The following is a 23,261-nucleotide window of genomic DNA, read 5'->3' as shown; positions in this document are numbered from 1 at the left end:
CAAAAGCATGTAAAAAAAAAAAGGACAGTGCACTTCTAACATACCTGGTCTTGTCTACATGGACCATAGAGTCACATAAATGTCTCAAAATGACCAAAAAGTGGATTTTGCATAACATGGGCTTTAAAGTCAGCTCCAACATCACAGGCTGCAACATTAAAGTCATTCAATTCCAAAAAGATGTGTTTTTACTTTTGATGCTTTTATACCATTTTCTTTATAATGCAAAAAAAAAAAAGACTTTTGTACTTTAGGTTATATAACATTTATGCTTTTATGGGGTATTTTTTATGCTATGTGATAGACACTAATTCTTATTCCCATCCTAATATTTATACTTATACAGCTAAATAATTGATATTTTCACTTCACTTCTGTAAATTTCCTATCAGATTTTGCAGGATTGTGCTCGTACAACAGGAGAGAGAGGGGTTTTTTGTCCCTCCTCGTCGTCTGTCGGGCAGTCACACCTTTCCTCCCCGGTCCTCCAGCGTTTCTTACCTTCTTGCCGCTCCTCTCAGCTTCGTTGTCTGGCTGTGAACTCTCACCCCAGCTGCTTGGGAAATGTCATACAGGCAGAGGCCCGTGCTGCAGTAGGGGGGCGTAATAGGAGGAAAAAATAACAACATTTTTTTTTTTTTTTTTTTTACTGCTCTCACTGCATCTTCTATTCGCGTCTCTGTCGTGCAAGAGCCACATCTCTCCACCAGCAGCAGCAGCAGCAGCAGCAGCAGCAGCAGCAGCCGCCGTCGATAACTAATCGCAGGCTCGATGCTTATTTCGCATTAGGGCTAATATAAAAAAAAAAATCCGTGCCAGACATGTGAGTAACAAACCATCGCTGTCGATGTCTGCTATGTGCTATTGTGTCCTCACATCATTGAGAGCTAATGGTCATTGGACCGTGTCGTTGTGCATTTCGTGTCAGTGCGCTGCCTCCGTGGTGCTGAACCATGGATGTGCAGCAGCAGCAGCAGCAGCAGCAGCAGCGTCTGCACGTTGACGCGGCGCACGGAGCCGCGCTGTCGGCTTGTTTTGGGGGCTCTGCGTCGGCTTGGCTCACTGAGCTCAGTGCTGTGGTTTTCTGCTGTGAGTGGCTCAGGTGGAGGGGAAAGTGCGTTCAGCCACTGGCTGCATGACAAGTGTGTGCTGTAGCTTAGCTCTGTGAGGCTGCTCGCACTGACTGAAGGGAGCAGTGTGCGAGCTGGTGTGGAGTCCAGCCTGGCATCTCCAGTCAGATGTGGAGGCCCAGGTTAGAGCGCGCACGCACACACACACACACACACACACACACACACACACACACACACACACACACACACTGCGGCGTTGTGCTGCTGTGAGATGTGTTTGGAGCCTGTGTGAGGCTGACAAGGAGCAGAAATCCCATGAGGAGCACAACAGACTGGAGATGTTGTTGTATGTTTGGTGTGCAGAGAGAGAGTTTACTGTAGATTTGTTATTTTATCTGAACTCCTCCTCTGAAGATGCCCGTTCACTATATATTGTCTTTTTATTTGGGATTCTCAGGAAGGACTTTGCAGGGAACTCTTTGTACTTTTTAAAATAAGTACATGATATTTTACCATAATTTGTAGAACTGGGTTTTTTGTAACCGTGCACACACACACACACACAAAATGATGACAAGTTAAAGAGTTCAAATCTGCTACTGTCAGGGTTGGACTGCTACTACGTTTGTTTTCATTATAGATTTGTTTATTATTCACTCTGTATGTCAGAATATTAACAAACTGATATGAGGTATGATATACGATTTGTTATACTGAAGCAGTGCATCCAAACTTACAGTAACCAAATAAAAGTGTAATATTAATGTTGACAACCGGGGAAAACAAACAAACTGCTGCTAAATAGTCACGTTACTGTACAGGTTTGATCATAATTTTAATTTAAAGATTTTTGCAAACTAGTGGTTGATGTTGCTGTCGGATATAAAGTCAGAATTAAGAGCATCGTGTCAGACGTCTTTCTGTTTTGTGTTTTGGATTTTAGTTAGACCTTTGGTCCGTGGCTAGTAGAGACAGGAGAACGAAGAGCAACAACACACATCCTATGGCTTTAATCTTTTTATATTTGATATTTGATATTTGGTTACATGTGCAGTTTATGCGTGGACATGCATTATCTGAACCTAAATGTTGTTTATGCTCCAGGGGGGAGAACATCGTGCCTCTTGTGAAGACGTCAATCCAACAAACTAAGCGGCTTGTGATGCCGATGCCCAGTAGAAGGTCCTGGGACTGAGCCGTGCATCCCTTTACACTGATGGCCTGGACTGAGTAAGAAGTTAAAGTCTTCTGTAAAGTAGAGGTTATGTGTTGTGTTGTTGGTGTTACATAAATACTGTAGCTTTGAAAACGTTAGTCTGTCTTTACATTCCTCTTATTCATATTGGCCATGAAGAGATCACTACCTAAACAACATGTCCTCCTGCAAAAATGTATTCAGATGTGCATCTAAAGCTAATGTGAGGGTTCAGCAGAGTGACAAATCAAATCAAGTGGATACCTCCAAAGTATTTTTAGTATAAATTTTCCTCCTTGTGTTTTTGCAAAGTTGCAGTGGAAGTAAAGTAGCAAAGGAAGGACTTTTGTACTATAAAGGCTGCAGCTTTGGAACAAATCAACTTAAGGTGACTAATTTAAAACAGTCCACAGTAAGAGGACTGTGGATTTTATTGGACCCTTTATTTACATAAGAAACGTCTCTTGAATGTCTCTTGAAGACTAATATTGATGACAGCAAATAATACCTGTTTCAGTGTCTATGTGTCTTCTGTTTTAAGACAGACTTGAAAAATTGGGCAGTGGGTGATGGTGTTTGCTTCCTGCGACAGGTTTCAGCTGGCCTGCTGAAACTATGGGGAGCTGTTGGAGCTGTCTGTACAGAGACCCCATCCGAGACAACCATCTCACCAAATTTAAGGTCAGTGATCCTAAATATCTTTGGTTGTTTCCTTTGTTGTATGTTGCTTTGTGACAGCACCACTTACACTGATTGTTTTCATGTTTCATTAATCAGTCATAATTACAATATGTTCAAAAATATGTACTTTTGATTCCATTCATTTAATGTTTGATCCTTCCTCCGTGTCCTAGGTCACCAATGTGGACGATGAGGGTAACGAGCTGGGCTCTGGCATCATGGAGCTCACCCAGACGGAGCTCATTCTTCACACACGGAAGAGAGACGCCATCCGGTGGCCGTATCTCTGCCTGCGACGCTACGGCTATGACTCCAACCTGTTTTCTTTTGAGAGTGGTCGCCGCTGTCTCACTGGGCAGGGTAAGTTAACATCTCTGCTTCTGTTACACAGCTGTGGAGTCCTGATGGCTGTGGATTTTCTTTTATCATGCACGCTTTATGACTTAAATGTGCATGTTTACTTGGTTTCTGTTATTTTTCCACAGATAACATTTTGACACGTCAGTTTTTAAAAATTAATTTGAGCTCAGTTACATTTAGCTGCTTTAGTTTCAGTCAGTCGCCCAGGTACAGCACTGGACTGTGTTTAACCTACGTTGATGCAAAAGCCTTTTTCCTCAAAAGAAGCGGGTATAAATAGGTGAATATATTTTTCTGAATGTCACAAACTTTTCTGTTATTATTAAGCAACTCTTTATAGAATTTGATCCGTTTAGTTCAGCATCATTTGTAAAGGGTCAGTGGGCTCAAAACCTGGAAATATGAGGATCATCTGGTTAATTTTTAATGCTGGCAACTTTTATATGAGTGAATGGGTGTTACGTCACAGCTACTTGCACTATCCAGTTCAGTTTCAGTTTTTTTGTAGTTTGACACTTGAGATCAATCATGACATAAGATCATCAGATGCACCCCTAAGTGAACCTTAAATCTAAATAGTCAGTTGTAAGTTTATTGGTACAGTGTGTTCTACATTTATAAATCACTCATAAAACCATCTGTCCTACAGCCGTGGCGTTTTTGGACTTTAATTCTGACTTACAATGTTGTTATTTTGCTCATTCGATCAGGAATCTTTGCATTCAAGTGTTCTCGGGCAGAAGAGATCTTCAATCTGCTCCAAGAGCTGATGCAATGTAACAGCATCAACGTGGTGGAAGAGTCCATGATGATGAGTCGCAGTGGTCACACACCAGAGATGGACATGTCTCGCACACCACAGACTCCCAACAGTGAGTCATGCAGCCACACTAATACAATTAGGAGTCCTGCTAATTATGCACCTGATTTGAGATTAATTGTAGAACTTGCATGCAGCACTACAATGGTAAATTTAGCAGAATTTGTAATCTATTATTAGACACAGTTCAGACTGAGTCAGAGATACAAAGATATCTAAATAACACCAGGTGTGCCCAACGCTCGGCAGATCAGCCTGCCGCCAGGGACCATCTCTTCAGGGCTGGGTGACAACTTACTGTTATGACTAAATGTTTCTTTTTATAACTGTACTGTCACATAATTATCATATTGCTCATCTAAACTAATTCTAGTTGAATCTGAGATTTAGATCTGAGAGGTACTGAGAGAATTTATGAATTTCTTTTATTGTTCACGTATTTTTTATTTAAAATTACATCCGGTCTATAAATGAATGTTAATTTCCTCTTAGAAGATGATCATCATTGTTACTATTATTATTAAAGTATTTAATAATAATGCTATGAGCTAGCACTTAAACTGAGCATGTAAACACTACATACACAGTATCTTGTTTATTTTTGACATTTTATATTTGAGTAATCCTAAAAACAAACCAACTGGATTATAAGTGACAATACACATGGGAGTATATTTAATTTCCTATCAGAAGTATTGACTTATAAAAGACATCCGGTTTGATACAATTCATGACATCCTCATCATCATCTCAGGGTTGACATTCTTGAACATGTCGAGTTCACCTGAACATAGATGTTTTGATGAATTACATTTCTTTGTCTGTGTCTTAATATTGTCCTATGATTGTATTTGCAGCTCCAGCATTCCCTGTTCAGGCTTTTCCCAATGGGTACCCTGGTTATCCAATCAGAGGCGATTCCTCTCAAACCCCTCTCTCCGATGATCATGGACATAGCCTCATAGGTTTGGAAGACCAGGTAAGACCTGTTCTGGCTTCTCATAAATCCCTGTGTCTGTGCTGGCTCACAGTTTGACCCCGGATTGTTTTTCCCTAACAGACCCACACCTATGTAAATACTGTTAGTATGGAGGGGGACCTCTCTATGCGTCACTGTGTACACTCCCTACCTGAGGTGCGGCCCAGCACTTTCCCTGAAACAACACGCGGAGCCATGCCTGTCGGGGGCCAAGGAAACCCACAATCCAACCTGCGGTGTTGTCCCCTCGAGGAGCATAAAGATCCTCAGGTGTTCTTGCAGCCGTCCTCACAGGAGGTCAAATTCATGCTGGGTCCCACTCCAGCACAACGCCATCTGCTGGAGAGAGAGAGGGACCGGCACGGGCACAATCCTCACAACCTTCAGCCAGTAGAGGGTGCAACAGGCTCAGAGACGGAAGGAGATGAGCCCTCTATGCACCTGTGCAACTCTCACTCCTATCACCATTTTCATCATCATGCACACCGGCACCCAGGCCACGAGCACCCGGATGGCTGCCAGACCGGCGAGCTCACCTATGAAAACATCAATGGCCTACGAAACAGCCGGAAGCAAAGGCTGAGTCCCAGCAGCGTGTCGCAGTCTGTGGGGTCAAGCAGCAGCAGCAGCACTGGGGACAGTCACTCCCATTCCCTCCTGCACCCACATGCCCACGGCCCAGTGTCTCTACCCCCGCAGGGCTACGGTTGTGAGAGGGGCATGGGCGGAGGTCACCGTCGGACAGCTCTGCTCAACTACGAGAACCTTCCCTCTCTGCCTCCAGTGTGGGAGTACAGCGCTCTTCAGCGAAATGATGAGCAGGAAGAGGAAGACGATGAGCAGGATGAGGAGGAATACGAAGAAGAAGAGGAAGACTTTGATGAGTATGAGTTTTCTGAAGGCCCGGGGACACCCAATGGGTACCACCAGGATGGTCGAGGCATCCACAGAGATGCACTGCAGAACTATGTCAACACTGAGCAGGTCCAGCCGCCCCGGCTCCGACACGCCTGCGCTCCGCATCCACGGCCATGTCAGCCAGATAGAGGGGGGCGAATATTTAGCTTTGATTTCCGCAGACGATCGAGGTCGGGGGTTGGAGGCTGTGAGCACAGCCACATGCCTCCATCGCGGCAGCTGAATTACATCCAGGTGGACCTAGAGGGAGAACCTCCCTGCCAAGCCCTCAGCAGCGGGGGTGCCCAGAGCCAGCCACAGCACCAGCGCCTACCACCCAAAAAGTGTGGCCCACAGGCACCCCGGCGCAGTGAATGCTACGCAGTCATTGACCTAAAGAAGACCGCTGCCATGTCCAACCTGCAGAAAGCTCTGCCCAGGGATGATGGGACTTCCAGAAAGACTCGCCACAACAGCACAGACCTGCCTCTGTAAACGGTGTTTCAAACTGAAGAGGAACGACGGAAACAGATGAAAGCTTACCCTCATCATAGCACACTGGACCCTTCACTGTCATCCATCCATTCAACCATGGGGCTTACTACGGTCCATATACAGTACAGGTATCTAATTAGAAACTTACTGAAACTATCTGTGCATATAAAAGGAAATGAGAAATCTCTGAGGAGAATTTGCCATTTTATTCTGTGTTATTTATTAGATTATATGTGGTGTGAAGAAATCTGCAGTCTGTACTGCGAATACTGTTTGTTGGATATATGGATATTTACACATAGGCAAAAAATCATACATATGTCTATGTATGATTTTATGCTTCGCTATGACTTAGAGAAGAGACCTCCATTTTCAGTGGCCATTCCGTATTAGCAAATTTTAATTCTTAAACCCATCACCATTCACAAATCATAATAGTCACTAAATCTACGTTTTTTTTTTTTGTTTGTTTTTTTTTTACTCAATCGCTAAGAGAGTCGGAAATGTGACCCTCATTACAGAAGACTCAGAGAAGCTGTTGGCATGCTGGAAGGTTAACGGTTCCTCCAAGACAATATCCATACCTCATTACAAGCACCTAAGTCTAATGTTGTGGCTGGTAGATGAGACCCTTCTTTGTTACGATATGCCTACAGAGCATTTTGCACACAATCCTATAGAATTGTATTTTAGCATATTTTAAGAATAGTTTTGTCCAATTCAAGTAAAAAAAATTGAATGCCATTCATAAAACAGATGGTGATATTTGGAAAATTAGACTAAACTGAATGATGGTAAAAGTAGCACACATGGATTAAACGAGCTTTGGCTCCCTCCTATCCACATGCAGCAATTGAAAAAGTAGCATATCATCTTCAGTCACACCTCTTGCATATCATCCCAGACCCGCAGGAGGTCCACGTGTTTTTGTCACGTTGCACTTTTAACCTTGGTCCATTGAAACGCTCTCACTGCTCCAGATCCACTGGAGCCACAGGTTTGACCATGTCCTTTTACCAAAAGCAGGGGAGCAAATACTTCATTGTAGATAGGGTTTAAATTTAAATGTTTTAATAGAGTCATCAATAACCTCAAATAGTGGCATTAAGCTATAACCTCACAGAAAATGTGCTGAATCTATAGTTTGTCAGTTATTGGGTGTGAATGGTCTGTTTAAAGGGTAATCGAGTATGTTGCAAAGTCATGCGGTGAAGAGTTAAGTGAGGCTCATAGTCAAATATTTATTTATTTATTTCGTTATTTATTTATTCATTCTTACTCTTACTGTAATAATTGTGTTTTCCATGTGATGACCAGCGTTTTGTAATCCAGTGGTTAATATGGAGACCAAAGTTTCACCTCAAATTATCACTGGACACTGGTGTCTTGCTGTTATAACTGTGTTTAATTATATTTTGACAAAAACAGAGACTGTATTTATATTTTAAGTGCCAAAACTGAATTGCAAACTGTATGATGAATAAAAATCAAATGTGCCATTAGGATTCATAGAACAGAGAGGCATAAGGTCGGGATACCAACTTAAAAAAAAAAAAAGAAGTGTGAATCCAACTTTTTAAGCTTATTAGAATTTAAAATAATAAATAACACACATTCCACCTCATTCACATCGACAGCCACTTTGGAGTGAGATTTAGAAAGGCAATGTTGTAGTCTGATAATCACAGCTAGGGTGGTTTTATGCTGCTACATGTACATACTGACAGTAGCCCACACTCGCTACAGGTCACAGTGAAAACCTATGTGATGTCAGATCTTTTACCATATTGTTAATATAAGTAGCATTGTTGTATTTCTCTGAGATTATGTCTGAGCAGTAGAAATGTAACCTACAATTTCAGAGAAATGTTTCATTTGGCCAAATCTTTTATTTAATTGAGATTGTTTTTCTGACTGGTAGGAGAAGTAATGGAAACCCATGGAAATCATATTTTGTTTGAGCTCTCATATCAATTTGATATTTTCAGCTGACGGAGACGGGCCAGACTAGACTCTACACATGTATACGATTTAGATGAAGGTGATCTTTTTTTATGGTTTGTTTTTACAGAGCATTCAGGACATGAATATGAGACACAAATAGAAACTCTGAGCTTCTGATGAGGAGGGTTTTTTGGCCTCTGTGTAACTTGGGTAAAAACAAAGATGACCGAGCACTGCCAAAAAAAACGAAATCTGTCAAGGGAAATACAGTAACCAAAGCTGTTTTGACTTTGACAGGAAAGTTAGGTTAGAATTAATTTTGTTTTACGACACGGTATTACTTTCAAACTATTCTATTACCAATATATTTTAGATATCTGGTAAAGTTATTTGCTTTTTGGGACTTTTATTTAGTATATGTCAGTACTTTATCTGCCAGAAATGACTTTGCAAATTTTTCAGTTTTGTCAAACATCAATTTGCAATGATGAAAAAATATATTAATTATAATGTAATAGTAATAATTTAATCATTTTAGCTCAACTAATTCCATTGTAACGTTAATGTGAAAGTAGAAGGAAGTTTCTGATTAACATTCTCAACACAGAAGCCGAAATAACCCAAAGTCAAAAGCTGATTGTTTTGTGTTTTTGCTTGATCTTCATACTTTGCTATGAAAAATGTCTCTTCTATAACAACAAAGCCAACTCTTAGCTTGTCCCAATACTTACATTTTGACTTTGTTTGCAAAGATATTGTCATGATGCATTGGAGCGATGTTTACATTTTTGCAATAATAGTTGAATTCTTGTTTTGTCAATCTAAATCAGACCAGTGTGTGAAGTGTGAAATTTAAATAGTAGTCTATAGAGCTGTGGGCTTAATGTATTTAATCGCCTGTTCTTCTGTGAATCAGCAGTCTTATTATTATTATTATTTCAGATACATTGGTTTCTTTTCACTGTTCATAGTGTGAGTTTAGCTATGACAAAAAAAAAATTCTTGATTGTCAGACTCTGTGTTTGCTTAAACCCGCATTAACAGTGCCACATAGTAGGGTGACCATTGCCAGTACTTAAATGAAAATTTCTTGTATTAATCCTTTCAAACCAGTGGCGATGTTGCATAAAGGAATCAGCAAATGGTTCTTCTAATTTCTCTGAGTATTGTTACATGTGGTTTTATGGTCACTTAAAAAGGACAAAAAAAAAAAAATCATGTTTAAATGTGTTACCTATGTTTGTTATAACGCAGTAACCTCACCACCACCCAAACCAGTTAACAGTGACTACAGCATCAATACTACATACTCCTGTGTTCAATAATCTAAATAAATAGATATGTTAACTAATAGTTTTTCAGCACCAAAACCTCTCATGTGATCTCATGGCACTTGTGTTCAATTAAAGTGCAACTGCCATCTCATTGCTCATTGTGATCGGCTTGGTGTTGACGCTATGTCAAGCATTTAATTTTGATAACCTTCAGTGTTTACGTTCGAGGTGTGATTCACACAGGTGTCTGTGAAACTGTTTGCGCTGCTCATGACTGGTTCTGCTGGTGCGATCTGAAGTCGAGATATCATCTCTTATTATTGAGTTTAAACTGAGTTTAGTGAATCGGTTGTTTGGGGAAAAAAAAAAAGGGCTTGCGCTGTGTTGACTGTACAAATGTGAACGTGTCTGATGGAGTCCATTTAAAGAAAATCTTCACTGTGCCTTTCATATTCAGGCTAGAGAACATCTTCACTTATAAGGGTGGCTGTTTAGCTGTTGAAAGTTTAAAGACTGATGAAGTTAAAAGGAGTTTCATACTTCAAGTTGTGTTTTAACAAAAATGTGCCAACTCCTGCTTGTTTGATGCCAAACTGCATTTAAAAATGTTGATGTCTGTTTGAAGGAATTGTTTGACATTTCGGGAAAATTCACTAAAATGTGCTTCAAATGAGAAGATTGATACGACTCCCGTGTGTGCGCGGTGAACAGGAAGCTACAACCTGCAGTAAGTTAGCTTAGCATAAGGTAAAACGCAGATGTGTGTTTCTGTTACTTTCCAGGTTCTGTGAGGTGCATTATGTTCCTGTTTTCAACCTTTATGCTAAGCTATGCTAACTGTGTCCTGACTGTAGCTTCATGTTTTCATACAGACATAAGATTGCTATCAATCTTTACATCGATCGAACTAAAACTCCAAAAGCGTGTTTCCCAAAATGTGGAACTGTTCCTTTAAGTTGTAGGACTGAAAATTGAACGGATCACGAGTTGTTAAATTTACAAGAGACAGGACATAACCTTTATAACGTGTTCAGCGGTTTGGGACATGCAGTGAAATAGCCAAATTCAGTGTGACTGAAAAGGTGTTGAATGATGAGTTGTATGTTGTGTAGCATATGATGTTAATTATGAGTAAAGACTATGTGTTTGTCATTACAATGTGGCTATGGTGCACTCCATGACTATCTGATCTCTCATCAGCTGCCATTTCTTCTCATAGTGCTGAAGAATGTGGAAATAAACCTCATTTCAGATATTTCTGTTTTTGTGTACTTTTCTATCGAGCTTCTCAAAATGTGTAAGATAATGAGAAAATACAAATAAGAAAGATTACAGGAGTATAGTAAGAACAGAAAGAAAGCCAAGCACCACGGTTTGCACCATAGTGCTACACCTCCTCCTCCTCCTCCTCCTCATCCTCATCATCATCATCACAAATCATCTGGAGTGATTTTGGATCATCATCAAAAAACATCTCTTATAAGTCATCTTGATCTAAATGACATATTGTAAAACCTCAACTTCCTGTTCATGCTACAGTATAAGATAGATCTCTGTCAAAATACTGACAGTATCAGAAAACTGTAATATCTTATTATTATTATTGTGTATTATTATTATTATTATTTTTTATCTGCTTTGTTTTTGTCTGGTATGAGGTGTAATCAACAACAGAGGGTGACGTACATGTACATGTCCGGGTCTGAGCTGTACATTTTTTGTGCGTTTACATACAGGATGCGTTGGCCTAACTTTGTGACTATTGTACCAATTTATGAATCGAATGAGTGCCAAATATGCTTGAGCATGACAAAAGCGAGGACCCACGAGGAACCGCAGGTACTCTGTAACTCATCCAGTGAGACGCGAGTGACTCACTGCTGTTGTAGACTCTACTTATGATACAAACGCACAGCTGAAAGTTTGACCATGCTAAAATATTTTTGCTGAAAAAGGGGAAACTGCTTTATGTTTTTGTCTCAGTTTGGGAAAAGTTTCTTCAAATATTTGTTGTATGTTTCTGTGTCCATCCATGGCTTATAAATGAGTATGCAGTGCTGGTCTTATCATGCTGCCATTAGAGGTGAATATCAAAAGCTGATTTGCTTAATTTGTTGGACTATCAAAAGAAACACTCGGGTCATTTTCATTCTGAAATCATTCCACACGGAGACGAGTTGTATGTTATCTGACCTCCTCTTCATCCTAAAAACAAAGTGAGCCTGACATTTGGTGAATTTTACCCTGAATTTTATCAATTATAGAGTGTGGATTTGTCCAAAATGTAAAAGTAAATGTCATTCTAATATTAAAATGAAGCTATGAAAATAACATATTGTGCACTAAACAGTGTCTATTTCTTTTTCTTTAAGTCAAACCTTTGAATATATCTGAGCAAACAAAACATGTTACCTCCAGGATCATGTGCCTCTTTACTTCATGACACAAACAATATTTAAAATGACACCATGTACGAAATATCTTTAAGGTTTGTGTAGAATATTTTTATTAGATATATCAAAACTGTTGTAACTGTATATTGTGCAATCAGAACAACACAACAATATAATCAAACCTGGTCACTCTTGGAGCTGAAATGCTTGTTTGCTCAGGTTTATTTATGAACATAGACAGACGTAAAACAGGCCTGTTGAATTGTATTAAATATAGTATTCAAACTGTGGCGTGTAAATCAAAACTACGCTGTGTGAGGGATGTTTCTGAGGAGAGAGATGACGTTTCCACCATTTAAAATAGATTCTTTATTTGTTGAGTATGTGCAGTTGTTTAGAGCTCAACAATATACCCAGGATAAATTACACATTGTCCAAGTGAACATGATCACGTTTCACATTTTTGCTTTAACCAGAAGTTTAATTGTGATTTTAATCAGCAACAGTTTTTCAGGTGAACATAAAGTTATTTTGAGCCTGTACAGTACTTAGCATCTGGCTGCATGTAAACAATTTTAATAATCTGATGTACAGAGCATGGCCCTTGTACAGCAAACTGTAAATACATGCTTCAAATGGTAGCTGTCTTGTCTTGTGTTTTTATGTCTGTATGTTTTATTGTTGAGGGATTATTAGCTCAAAAAAAAAAGAACTTCACAAATAAAACATTGATTGTTCCGACACTACTTCTAGTCAGTAGTGTCCAGTCTGCTGGGTTTTATCTTAAAACTACAGTATGTAACTTTTTTAGTTTTACCAGTAGAAATGCCTCAAAACATATCGTGAAGCATTTTTATCATAGCTCAAAACCTATGTGGAAAACTGCCTTCAGACTCATTGAACAGTCTATATTCCCTTCTCAAGGTTTTTTAGTGGGAGTTTAACCAATCAGAGAGGACCAAGTATTTCTGCTTGACCGGTAAGTTTTATAGCTTTTTATCTACTATAAATTGTTGTAAACAACTAATAACTGAGTGGATTGATTCAGAGTCTAATGCTACTGTCTCAGAGTAACCCAGACCTGCTGAAACAAGGTGGGGAAAGGGCTGGTTGTGAGAGATGCACTGATGATCTCTGTAATTGCTGGGGTTAATGTGGGTGCAATTGGGAAAGGAATGGGCTCTGAGGCAAAGGTGTTACTTGGACTTTATTGTTCCCAAGGGGAAATTCTTATCCACAACACAGAGGACAACAGTCACAACAACACAACAGTAGGATGGTTAGAGGGGAGCAGCGTGGATGTGTTGTTTTCAGTCAATGCTGGCAATGAGAGTGATGTGCTGTTTGATGGAGGCAGCAGAGTTTCAGAGTTTACAGTAGCTGATGGAAGCATACTGCTTAACATACTGATCTGCAAAGAAAGAATCCTCTTTTACATCCACATTAGACAGAGAGCAAACATAAACAATGTTATACTTGGATTTCAGATGACACAACTGCGTGAAAGAAAACACTGGGGCAGCTTAAGTAAATGAATATGGTGGTCTAATTCTCTAAAGAGTCAGAAACTCAGCGTGGAGAGAAGATATTCTTCAAGCCTTTAGGGTTTCTAAAAGGCGTGCTCTAATATAATTTCCAAAAGAGGACCCGCCCTCATAATCTCCATAAAAACAAAAACAGGTGTTGACCCTGTGTTAGACATCCCATCTTAGATTGGTTGTTTAGGCCGCTTGTTAGTCAGTAAATCCTGTTGGCAACCTCAGAACCCACCATCTGCTACGTCTCTTTAGGCCACATCTTAACAACACCCTTTAGGGATGTTGACCTTGAGCTCTCTGTCTCTCCTCTGACTCTGAGTAAAGACTTTATTCATGCATTTGTTATTTTGTGGCCTAATTTATTCTGTTCTCTCACATATACTTTACTGTGTTAAATGAGTTTTACCTTGCATGTAAAAATCTACTGGCTACTGAGCTCTAGCTGTCTGTCCACGTTTTTTAGACTGACTTATTCTTGTTAACACCAAAATGCTTTCTACATAATTATGTAAACAGTTTTACATTTTTTTACAGTTTTTACACCGTGAAGTGTCTTGAGATGTCTTCTGCTGTGATTTGGCACTATACCAATAAAATTTAATTGAATCCAATTCAATTGTTAATACTTAACAGGTGACTTAAATAAATATACTTCTATTTTTCACTTATTATCACCTTGCGCGAGGTGCAGAATGCTGCTTTCAAAACCTTCAACATCATCTAGACGTCCCCCTTGTGGCTAAAATACTTAACAGACAGTCCCCAGTCAGTCAGTCAGTCCAAAAACTCGGTTTATGCCAGTCCTACCATTAGACAGTTTTTCCCTCATGAGTATGGCAGGTTTTCTACGCAGGCTGTGTCACCTTCGTCAAGAGGCTGCTCACCAGACAGTCAAGGAACGCGGCAAGTGGAGCAACAAAACAGAGTTCATCCTCTCTGTGGCTGGTGCTATTATTGGTCTTGGAAATGTGTGGAGATTTCCATATCTTTGCTACAAGAATGGTGGTGGTGAGTATTTGTAAATGCTGTTTGAACCCCACTTCATAAAAGTGCACATGAGTCAGACACTGCATGTAACCTCTCAATATAGTGTATAAACTAGAGAAAAGATTTAGTTAGGATATTGATTTATTATTAATGTTCACTTCTGTTGCAAATTCTAGTCTTAAATTGCAAACTGTACTTTAGTACATACAGTACTTTAGATGTGATAATATTGTTTAGTAAATTCATTCAAACTCATGTTTTAATCCTTGTATTTACAATCTCTAACAATGGAAACTGTCTACTGTGAAAGTCTCTTCCCTCTGCTTCATGCCTGATGAATAAGGATTTGACAGGTTATGAAAGCCTATGAAAAAATGTGCTGCCCGTGCTGGAGCAAAGAGCAGTCACATTCTTTGTGAAATCCCTGGAAGTTGTCTTTACTTATGAAACAACTTTGTCCTTTAAACGGAGATCATTTAGAAAATTCAACCATGAGCACTTCTCCCACTCTCTTCTTCACACGCAGTGTAACATGTGTTACTGGTTACACTGATAAGAGCTAAAAACACATCAGTATGAAGTCGCTCTAAGTCTTTTGGGGTTTTTTTGGGGTTGTTTTTTTTGTTTGTTTGTTTGTTTGTTTAGCATTTTGTTTAGTTGTGATTTTGGTTCATGTATTACTAAATTAATGAAAAGACTGAATACATGTCAAGAGACATTTCTTCATTTAGGGAAGATTATTGGGGGGATTTACATCAGTGCAGCCTGCTCAAGGTGAACTTATGACTAGGAAATGAATTTTATTGTGGAAATAACCTTTAACAACCTACTAATAGGTTTTAAAAGTAATAATTTATAACTACTTTCTTAATATGGCATATTAAAAACATACCAATTTTTCCAAAAGAGAGATTTATCAATGTCCTCTAGACTACAAATTTCTTATGTGACTCTTAAGCTGCATTTAACTGTGAACTATATTTAGGGGGACTAAGTTGCCTTCACCACATGATGTTAAGCTGTTATTGATCACTTTGAAACTCTTACAGTAAAAAGGGAAGCAACAGATGTTTCGTCTGTTTTCATGATTTTATCTTATTTTTCTTTACTCCCTTCACACTTATTTAATATAATTCTCCTTTCCTGTCATAAAATATGTATAGTGATGATCCTTAAAAGTACAGTCTGTCCTTCCCTTTGAAGGACAGGTTTTAGGGAAAATGCACACAAAATGACATATAATGTTAAAAATAATGCATTATATAGTAATGGGGAGTGGTTTTGGTTACAGCTGAGACCTTTTTCGTGCCCAACATTGTGTTATGGTAGAAAAAGCACTATGGACATCAGTGATAGCGCAATTGCAGTCACTTAAAATTACAAAGGGACAAAGAGGGTACAACATTCCCAACAAAATGTCTTGTGTACCTGAAGTGTAGTGTGCCTTTTAAGTGCTCATGTGGCGTTGTAGTGTTTGGGTATTATTTCTAGTGTGTATAGTACGACATAATGATTAACTTACTCTTTATATGTGTGGTTTAATACCATTTACTATGCGTTATTCACACATGCAGGTGCGTTCTTTATTCCTTACATCCTGTTCCTGGTGACCTGTGGGATTCCTCTGTTCATACTGGAGACAGCACTGGGCCAGTACACTAGTCAGGGGGGAATCATGTGCTGGAGGAAGGTCTGCCCCTTGTTTGAAGGTGAGGTGACTGAGCAGACTTTACCAAATTATTAAAGGGATACAGGAAAAATGCAATGTTAACACTTTATTTTGTTTGTAGGCATAGGATATGCTGGCCAAATAATCCTTTTCTATGGATCTATCAGCTACATTGTGATTTTAGCCTGGGCCTTTCTCTACTTTTTCTCTTCCTTCTCCGGAGAATTGCCTTGGGCCTCCTGTAATAACACCTGGAATACAGGTAAATTAAGGGTTAGTTTGTTTACTTTAATAGCATACTGATTTGGCAACACTGTAAGGTGCCATAGCAGTACAAAGAAAAACTTAGTAGCAATAATATATTTACTGCTGATAAATGCTGCAGTAAATTAAGTCTTAAAGTCATTGTGTTGTTTCATTGTTACTTCATGTCTATGCAACCGCTGCATGTACAGTTCTGATGTAATAATGTGTTAAGTGAGTATGAATACTTATATATATATTTCAGATCTATGTGTGGTATTAAACAACCATAACACCAGTGCGAACGGGACCTCGAATGCATCATCATCTGTGCTAGAGTTTTGGCAGTAAGTGTTCATTTAAATTATCTGTGAGTGGATAACAACATAAATATAGCCCATTGCTATTAGAACAGTTGACTGTTTACACATTCACAATTAAGACATAACACTCTCTATATCTGAAATCACTGACTTTATAAAAATGATTTTACATGCTTGTTCATAAACATTCATGTATTGAAGCACTGTAGCTCTGACAGTACATGTTCATGTTCAACCTCCACTGTTTTCTCTTAATTTGTCAAATTGCATATTGGCACAGCACCTGTTGGGTGTGTACAAACATAATTCATCAACATCTCTGTTCATCTAGTTGCACATGTCAGGGCAGGACAGCTTCCACCTTTTCTGCCTTCCTCCCTGTTGTGGTATGTAGTTTGCTGCTGTCACATGCTCCTGACATAAGTGCACTGAATTTGCACCTGAGCAGGCGTATAATCAGCTCAGGTGCTGATTATAGATCATTCAGAGTCACTAAAGGTTTCACAACCTTCAGCAGCTCTGAATGATCACAGTTAAAAATGGAGGTGGGAAGAACCTTTATTTGCACATTCAAGTACAAATAGGTCCCTAAATTTTGACATCATTACATCTTTTGTGAAGACCTTTCTTACTTGTTGTCCACGCTCTCACACTTTATCAAATGTATTAGAACCTGAAAACATAAACAAAAATTGGCACACAAACATTTTAACAAGTTTCTTTTTAAAAGGTGCTAGTGCTGTTGTGAATAGGCCAAAGTTAATATTGTGGTCTGTTAACTGATATGACATGTATTTATACTGGGCCCAGGAAACAGAAATCACAAAGTGTACAGAATCTGTAAACCAGTTTCTTATGTCTAAACTGCGATGAGGCCAAGGTCAGAAACAGCATCTCATCTCTGAAAAGCAAATTCCTGTAAGCATAGTTTAGATGAAGCCTTGAGACACTACAATCTCCATGACCGAACAGGCTGACACTAGGCGTTACAATGAACCTTAATATCACAAATGACAGTTTAACAGTGACTGAAAATGTTTTCATATACAATCCAGTAAATTCTAAAGCATGGGTTCACATACAGGTATTTCAGACTGCTTTCTTCAGTCTAAGATAAATCAGAACATATACATATTAACATATTTATTTAGTTTCATATACACTGTTTACCTTACAGACGGCGTGTGTTGAATATATCCACTGGTATAGAGGCCTTGGGAACCGTACAGAAGGACCTTGCTTTATGTCTTCTTCTGGTCTGGGTCATCTGCTACTTCTGTGTCTGTAAAGGTGTAAGATCTACAGGAAAGGTACAACTACCATCATAAATCTTTTCTCAGATATGTCAAACTATTTTTACTTCCATTCACTAATTTTAAACTTGTTAAAAATTTCCCTTTATTTTGCTTTGATGACTTTGGGAAGAATGATTTTTTACAAGGTTGAATCTGAAAGGTTTATTCTGGTTCCAAACATTTGCAGCATAAAATGAAGAATTCCCTCTGATCCAGTACATCATTATGGTGCTGAAGTGGAGGTCTAAAACACCTACTCTGAAACTACATATCTGGCTCAATCTGGGCACAAAGCTTAAAGAAAAAAAGAATAATGAGAAGTTATAATGGATTAAATAGGAATTTTTTCCCTCAGGCAGCTGCCAAAGCACCGATCTCTTGTGTGTACAAGTCTGCTCCACTTTAACACAGATTCACAGCAGATATCAACTACATGAAGCCCAACCTGTTAGACAATATAAAGGATGTATATTATTTTGTGCTGGTGTGAAAAGTAGCTGCAGGCCAACATTGTGACCTGCTGAGGGCTCAGTTTATCAGCAGGCCTAGTGTGAGGTCTGTGATTATGAGAAAACAAACTGGAAATACTAAGTGGCAAACCGCCCTGTTAGAGTAACGTTTGCAGTGGATCCTGGGTGCTGGTGCCCCGTAGTTACACCTGCAGTTACACCTGCAGTGTGACTCAAGCCTGACAGGTTTAAATTATATCCTCTGGTACTTCGCTGACACCTTGTCAGCCTCCTTCAACTTTAAGCTTAATAATGTTCTGAATAACTGCAGCCAGATTATAGGTTTCACTCATAACATATAGCTGGATGTGTTCAGGCATGAACAAATATGTTTTACGATTCTGCCAGGTGTGTCAAGGTGGGGAAAAACGTCTGACAATGATCAGCAGACTTTGCAACATTGCATCTAAGCTGGATGCTAAACCTCCTCAGTGTGGCTCCAGAAAAACTTTACAGTGTGCTATTCTTCAGCAGTTTTTCTTGTCAAATGTAGGCTACCTACTTCACAGCCACATTCCCCTTCATCATGATAGCAGTGCTGTTTGTCAGAGGAATGACCCTTCCCGGGGCCCTCCATGGTATCAAGTATTACCTGTACCCCAATCCTGCACGGCTCGCTGACCCACAGGTATCATTCAGCCTATACTCTACTGTCTAATTTCCACTAAATTGTTCAATAGCTTAAGTGATAGTGTTGACATCTTCTGCTGCTTTGTAGGTTTGGATGGATGCTGGGACCCAGATTTTTTATTCTTATGCCATATGTTTGGGATGCCTGACTACACTTGGGAGCTACAACAACTACAACAACAACTGTTACAGGTGAGTAGTTCACAAGCTTGTTCAATGTGACAGTGCAAAAACAGAACAGTCATGATCTGTGCCATGTTATCTCTCTGTGGTTATGGGGGTTCCTGCTACACACATGTAAAATTTTGATTATTTGTCAAACATTTTAATCAGTGTAATCTGTAATCCGTGTTACTTACATTAATTTCAAGTCATTTTAATTTAGGTTTTTCATTTTTTAGATTTTGTCCGTCAGCAGCTTGTACGGCATTACCTGTGTCATTTTTGTTTAACATGGTATTTATACACATATATACTTTATGAAGCAGGATTAATGTGCTGTTGCATTGTTTCTGATTTGCAGAGACTCTTTCTATATATGCTTGTTGAACAGTGGGACCAGCTTTATATCTGGCTTTGCCATCTTCTCAGTTCTGGGCTACATGTCGCAAAAACAAGGTGTTGACATTTCTGCAGTAGCTGAGTCAGGTACAGATGTGCATCTACTTCATCGTAACTAGAAAGCATTAAACTCTCTGACTATAGAAAATCTACATTTTTCTCATTGTTGCGTTTTGATCATGCTGCTCAGTTATGTGCTTATGAAGTTATATAAAACAAAAAGAATATTTCTGACATTGTCATCCCAAAGTTCCAGCATCACAAAATAAGACAGAAATGATTTACTGACTGTTGGTTTCCCTCTGCAGGCCCTGGCCTTGTGTTCATAGTTTACCCACAAGCTGTGACCCTTCTGCCGTGGCCTCAGGTCTGGTCTGTGTGTTTCTTCACCATGATCATCTTGTTAGGAATAGACAGCCAGGTCTGCTATAGTCTTTCTTATTCTTAAAAACATGTTTTTTAAAAACAACCTTTTGTATTTTTTTGTCCACACTAACTTGTCTTTCTGTCATTCTCCAGTTTGTTGGGATTGAAAGCATTATGACTTCTATAACAGATGTCTGCCCTTCCCAGACCCGGATAGGACACCGCAGAGAGTTTCTTCTGATGCTGCTCTGTGCTGTTTGCTATGTGTTTGGCCTGTTACTGGTGTCACAGGTGAGCTGTAAGATATAAATTCATGTTCGGTACATTAGCACTTCATGTTTTCCCATGTATTTTACTGTTGAAACCAACATCAGTTTGAGTTATTGACTTATATTAAAATCTGATTGATTTTGAAATGATTGAGATTGCCTGATTTCATTTTAGGGTGGGCCATACATTCTGCAGATCTTCGATCACTATGTGTGCAGTGGTCCGACACTTCTTCTGATGGCAATCTTCCAGTCAGTGATTATTGGATGGGTTTATGGTAAGATACAATTGTTAATTCACCACTGCATATCGATTCAAAAGCAGCTGTACTGATAATGATGGAAGCCGTCTTAGTTGCCCCGAGTTCAGAGTTTACTGTTTTCCCACAAAGCAACATAGCCTGGTAGAAACCAATGTAATTATTGACGGTGTTGTTTCAAGTCAACTCAACACAGTTCTGTCTTTACTGGAAAACCTTCAAAGGAAGCAACTGGCAAACTGGGAAAACTAATTAATAATTATACTAAAGTGAAAGTACAAAAGCATCAGCTGGGCTCCATATGTTTGATTCTCTGTCCATGTGAAGTGTAAGTGAGAGGAATTCAGAGGAATAACATGACTTACGTTGTTGTCTATTTCCTCTGATATAAATCATTGGGGTTACATTTTCATAAAAATGTTTAAATATATAACAATATATACCTCTGTACCATGCCACCTTGCCAAAACCTCTTCACACCCCCAGGGCTGAGGAAGTGTGTTTGTGTATGTCACAGGTGCTGAGCACTTTGGTGACAACATTAAGGACATGACTGGCCAAAAACCTCTATCACTGATCAAGTACTGCTGGATGTATGTCACCCCTCTTATTTGCATTGTAAGTGACCACAGATGTAGAAAATGCTACAGTAACAGTATTATAGTATTTTCCTTTTGATCCCACAAAGTTTCCTTTCTACTGTGTTTCTGTCTAAAGGGAACACTTGTATATTTACTCCTGAGATACACCCCTATGAGGTTCAACAACTCTTACGTGTATCCTTGGTGGGCTTACTGCATCGGCTGGTTTCTGGCCATGTCGTCTCTCAGTATGATTCCCGTCGTCATGATCTGGAAAATGGCCAAAGGAAAAGGAACTCTCTGGCAGGTCAGTGGGGTTGTTAGTGATGATTTTATTCTTTTTGTCTGTGCATACTGTGCTCTTTAATAATATTAATATGGTCCCATAGCGTCTCAAGACAAACTCCCAGCCTGCAGTTGACCTTCCAATGATCGCAAAGGAAATGGCAAACATCAGCGCTCCACTAAATGTCCAAGATGAAAGAAGAAACAGTAATATTGAGTGAAATGCCATGCAAATGGCATGCAAGGTTAAATACAGTATGATGGGTTGATATGTATTTGTTTCTAATGACTGTTTAAGGTGAGATGACCCTCTATATACCACACAGTATATCATCAGTTAATTTAGTTTAGAGATGATGGGATTTTTCATGAAATTTAATTTTGAACTGTGACAGATACTTAACATAAAAATACTACATTGAGCTGCATCGTCTTTTTTATAATCTACATCTGATTCCCTCAAAACCTTTTTCCTGCTTTTATGTGAGTAACAGAGAGTATACCAGCTACAAGAGGATATAGGAAAATACAACAGCCAGACTTGAACTGTGGACATTGTAGTTATGTGACAAACACTGTAGTAATCATTCAGCTACAACTCACGCAGGATTCACTTGCAGTAAATGGCTGATCAAGGAATCTGTTGTTTATGATAAATAATTCAACATTCTGTGGAGTGCACCTGAAAAAATTATATCTGTAAAGTGAACAGCTGGAACAAGCTGTTGGTTTGTCTTAGCTGTGAGTGGAGAGAAAGAATCTGCACCTAACCCCCATTTTTGAGGTGAAAGGTACCGTAGATTACCGTAGCCAGAATCGCTGTTTGATGTCATTTCCACCTCTGTGATCTTTGGATCTTTTCTCCTAATTTTTTTCTTTGTTCAGTTTCCAGTTTTTATAAGTGAACAGGTCTGAGCGGCGGCAAGTCATTACTGTGAATTCATGGGATTTCATTGTCCAAAGCTCCTTACATTATGACATCAGCAGGATTATCAGTTGAGAGAAAAAGTGTTTAACCAGTTAATATTTTATCCATGCAGGTTATACTAATATATACCTATAATTTTCACATTTTATGGAAAAACTGAACATTAAATAAATAAATAAATTACTTTCTGCTTGAGTTGAAACTGATTTTAGACAGTATATATTTACTTACTTTCTAGATACATTGTCTTTAATATGATTAGAAGTTTTTACATAGCTTTTGCCCACCTTACTGTATATGAAGTATTTTCATATAACATTTACGTTTAGTCATTTAGCAGACGCTTTTATCCAAAGCGACTTACAAGTGAGGAACAAGGCAAGCAAACAAAATCTAGTGTGCAACAATTGGAGTCTTGCTTAAACTATTCCTCCACAAACTACACTGAATAGCCAAAAAAAAAAAAAAAAAAAAAAATATATATATATATATGGATATCATACGCTCAAATAACAGAACAGATTTACAGTGGTGTAATTTCAATAAACGTATGCAATGTCACCATATATGGCATTTCTTGACAAGAGCTTGTGTGATAAGACTTCTCTAGCACATCTCAGAGATTCTCAGCGTGGTTAAGGTCTAGACTCTGGTGGCGAAAGTTAGAAATACAGAAAAACTGCAACATTTAACCTGCTTACCATTA

General features: G+C 39.0%; 1 protein-coding gene across 1 annotated transcript; it reads left to right on the top strand.

Moving 5' to 3' along the window:
* Positions 1-759: 759 nt before the first annotated feature.
* LOC113155064 (sodium- and chloride-dependent GABA transporter 2-like) lies at positions 760-21,883 on the top strand. Its single transcript, XM_026349560.1, has 21 exons — positions 760-823; positions 2,178-2,303; positions 2,810-2,949; positions 3,123-3,309; positions 4,020-4,181; positions 4,987-5,108; positions 5,190-5,962; positions 14,539-14,657; positions 16,211-16,345; positions 16,427-16,567; positions 16,814-16,895; positions 18,049-18,181; positions 19,169-19,303; positions 19,394-19,497; positions 19,829-19,953; positions 20,175-20,287; positions 20,386-20,523; positions 20,677-20,779; positions 21,279-21,379; positions 21,479-21,649; positions 21,732-21,883. Exons 3-21 carry the CDS (start codon positions 2,884-2,886, stop codon positions 21,846-21,848), a joined length of 3,027 nt encoding a protein of 1,008 aa, XP_026205345.1. The 5' UTR covers positions 760-823; positions 2,178-2,303; positions 2,810-2,883; the 3' UTR covers positions 21,849-21,883.
* Positions 21,884-23,261: the final 1,378 nt, after the last annotated feature.

This window comes from Anabas testudineus, chromosome 5, assembly GCF_900324465.2.
Source record: "Anabas testudineus chromosome 5, fAnaTes1.2, whole genome shotgun sequence".
NCBI lineage: Eukaryota > Metazoa > Chordata > Actinopteri > Anabantiformes > Anabantidae > Anabas > Anabas testudineus.
Note: the sequence above shows the minus strand (reverse complement) of the source record. Positions and strands in the feature narration are given on the sequence as shown.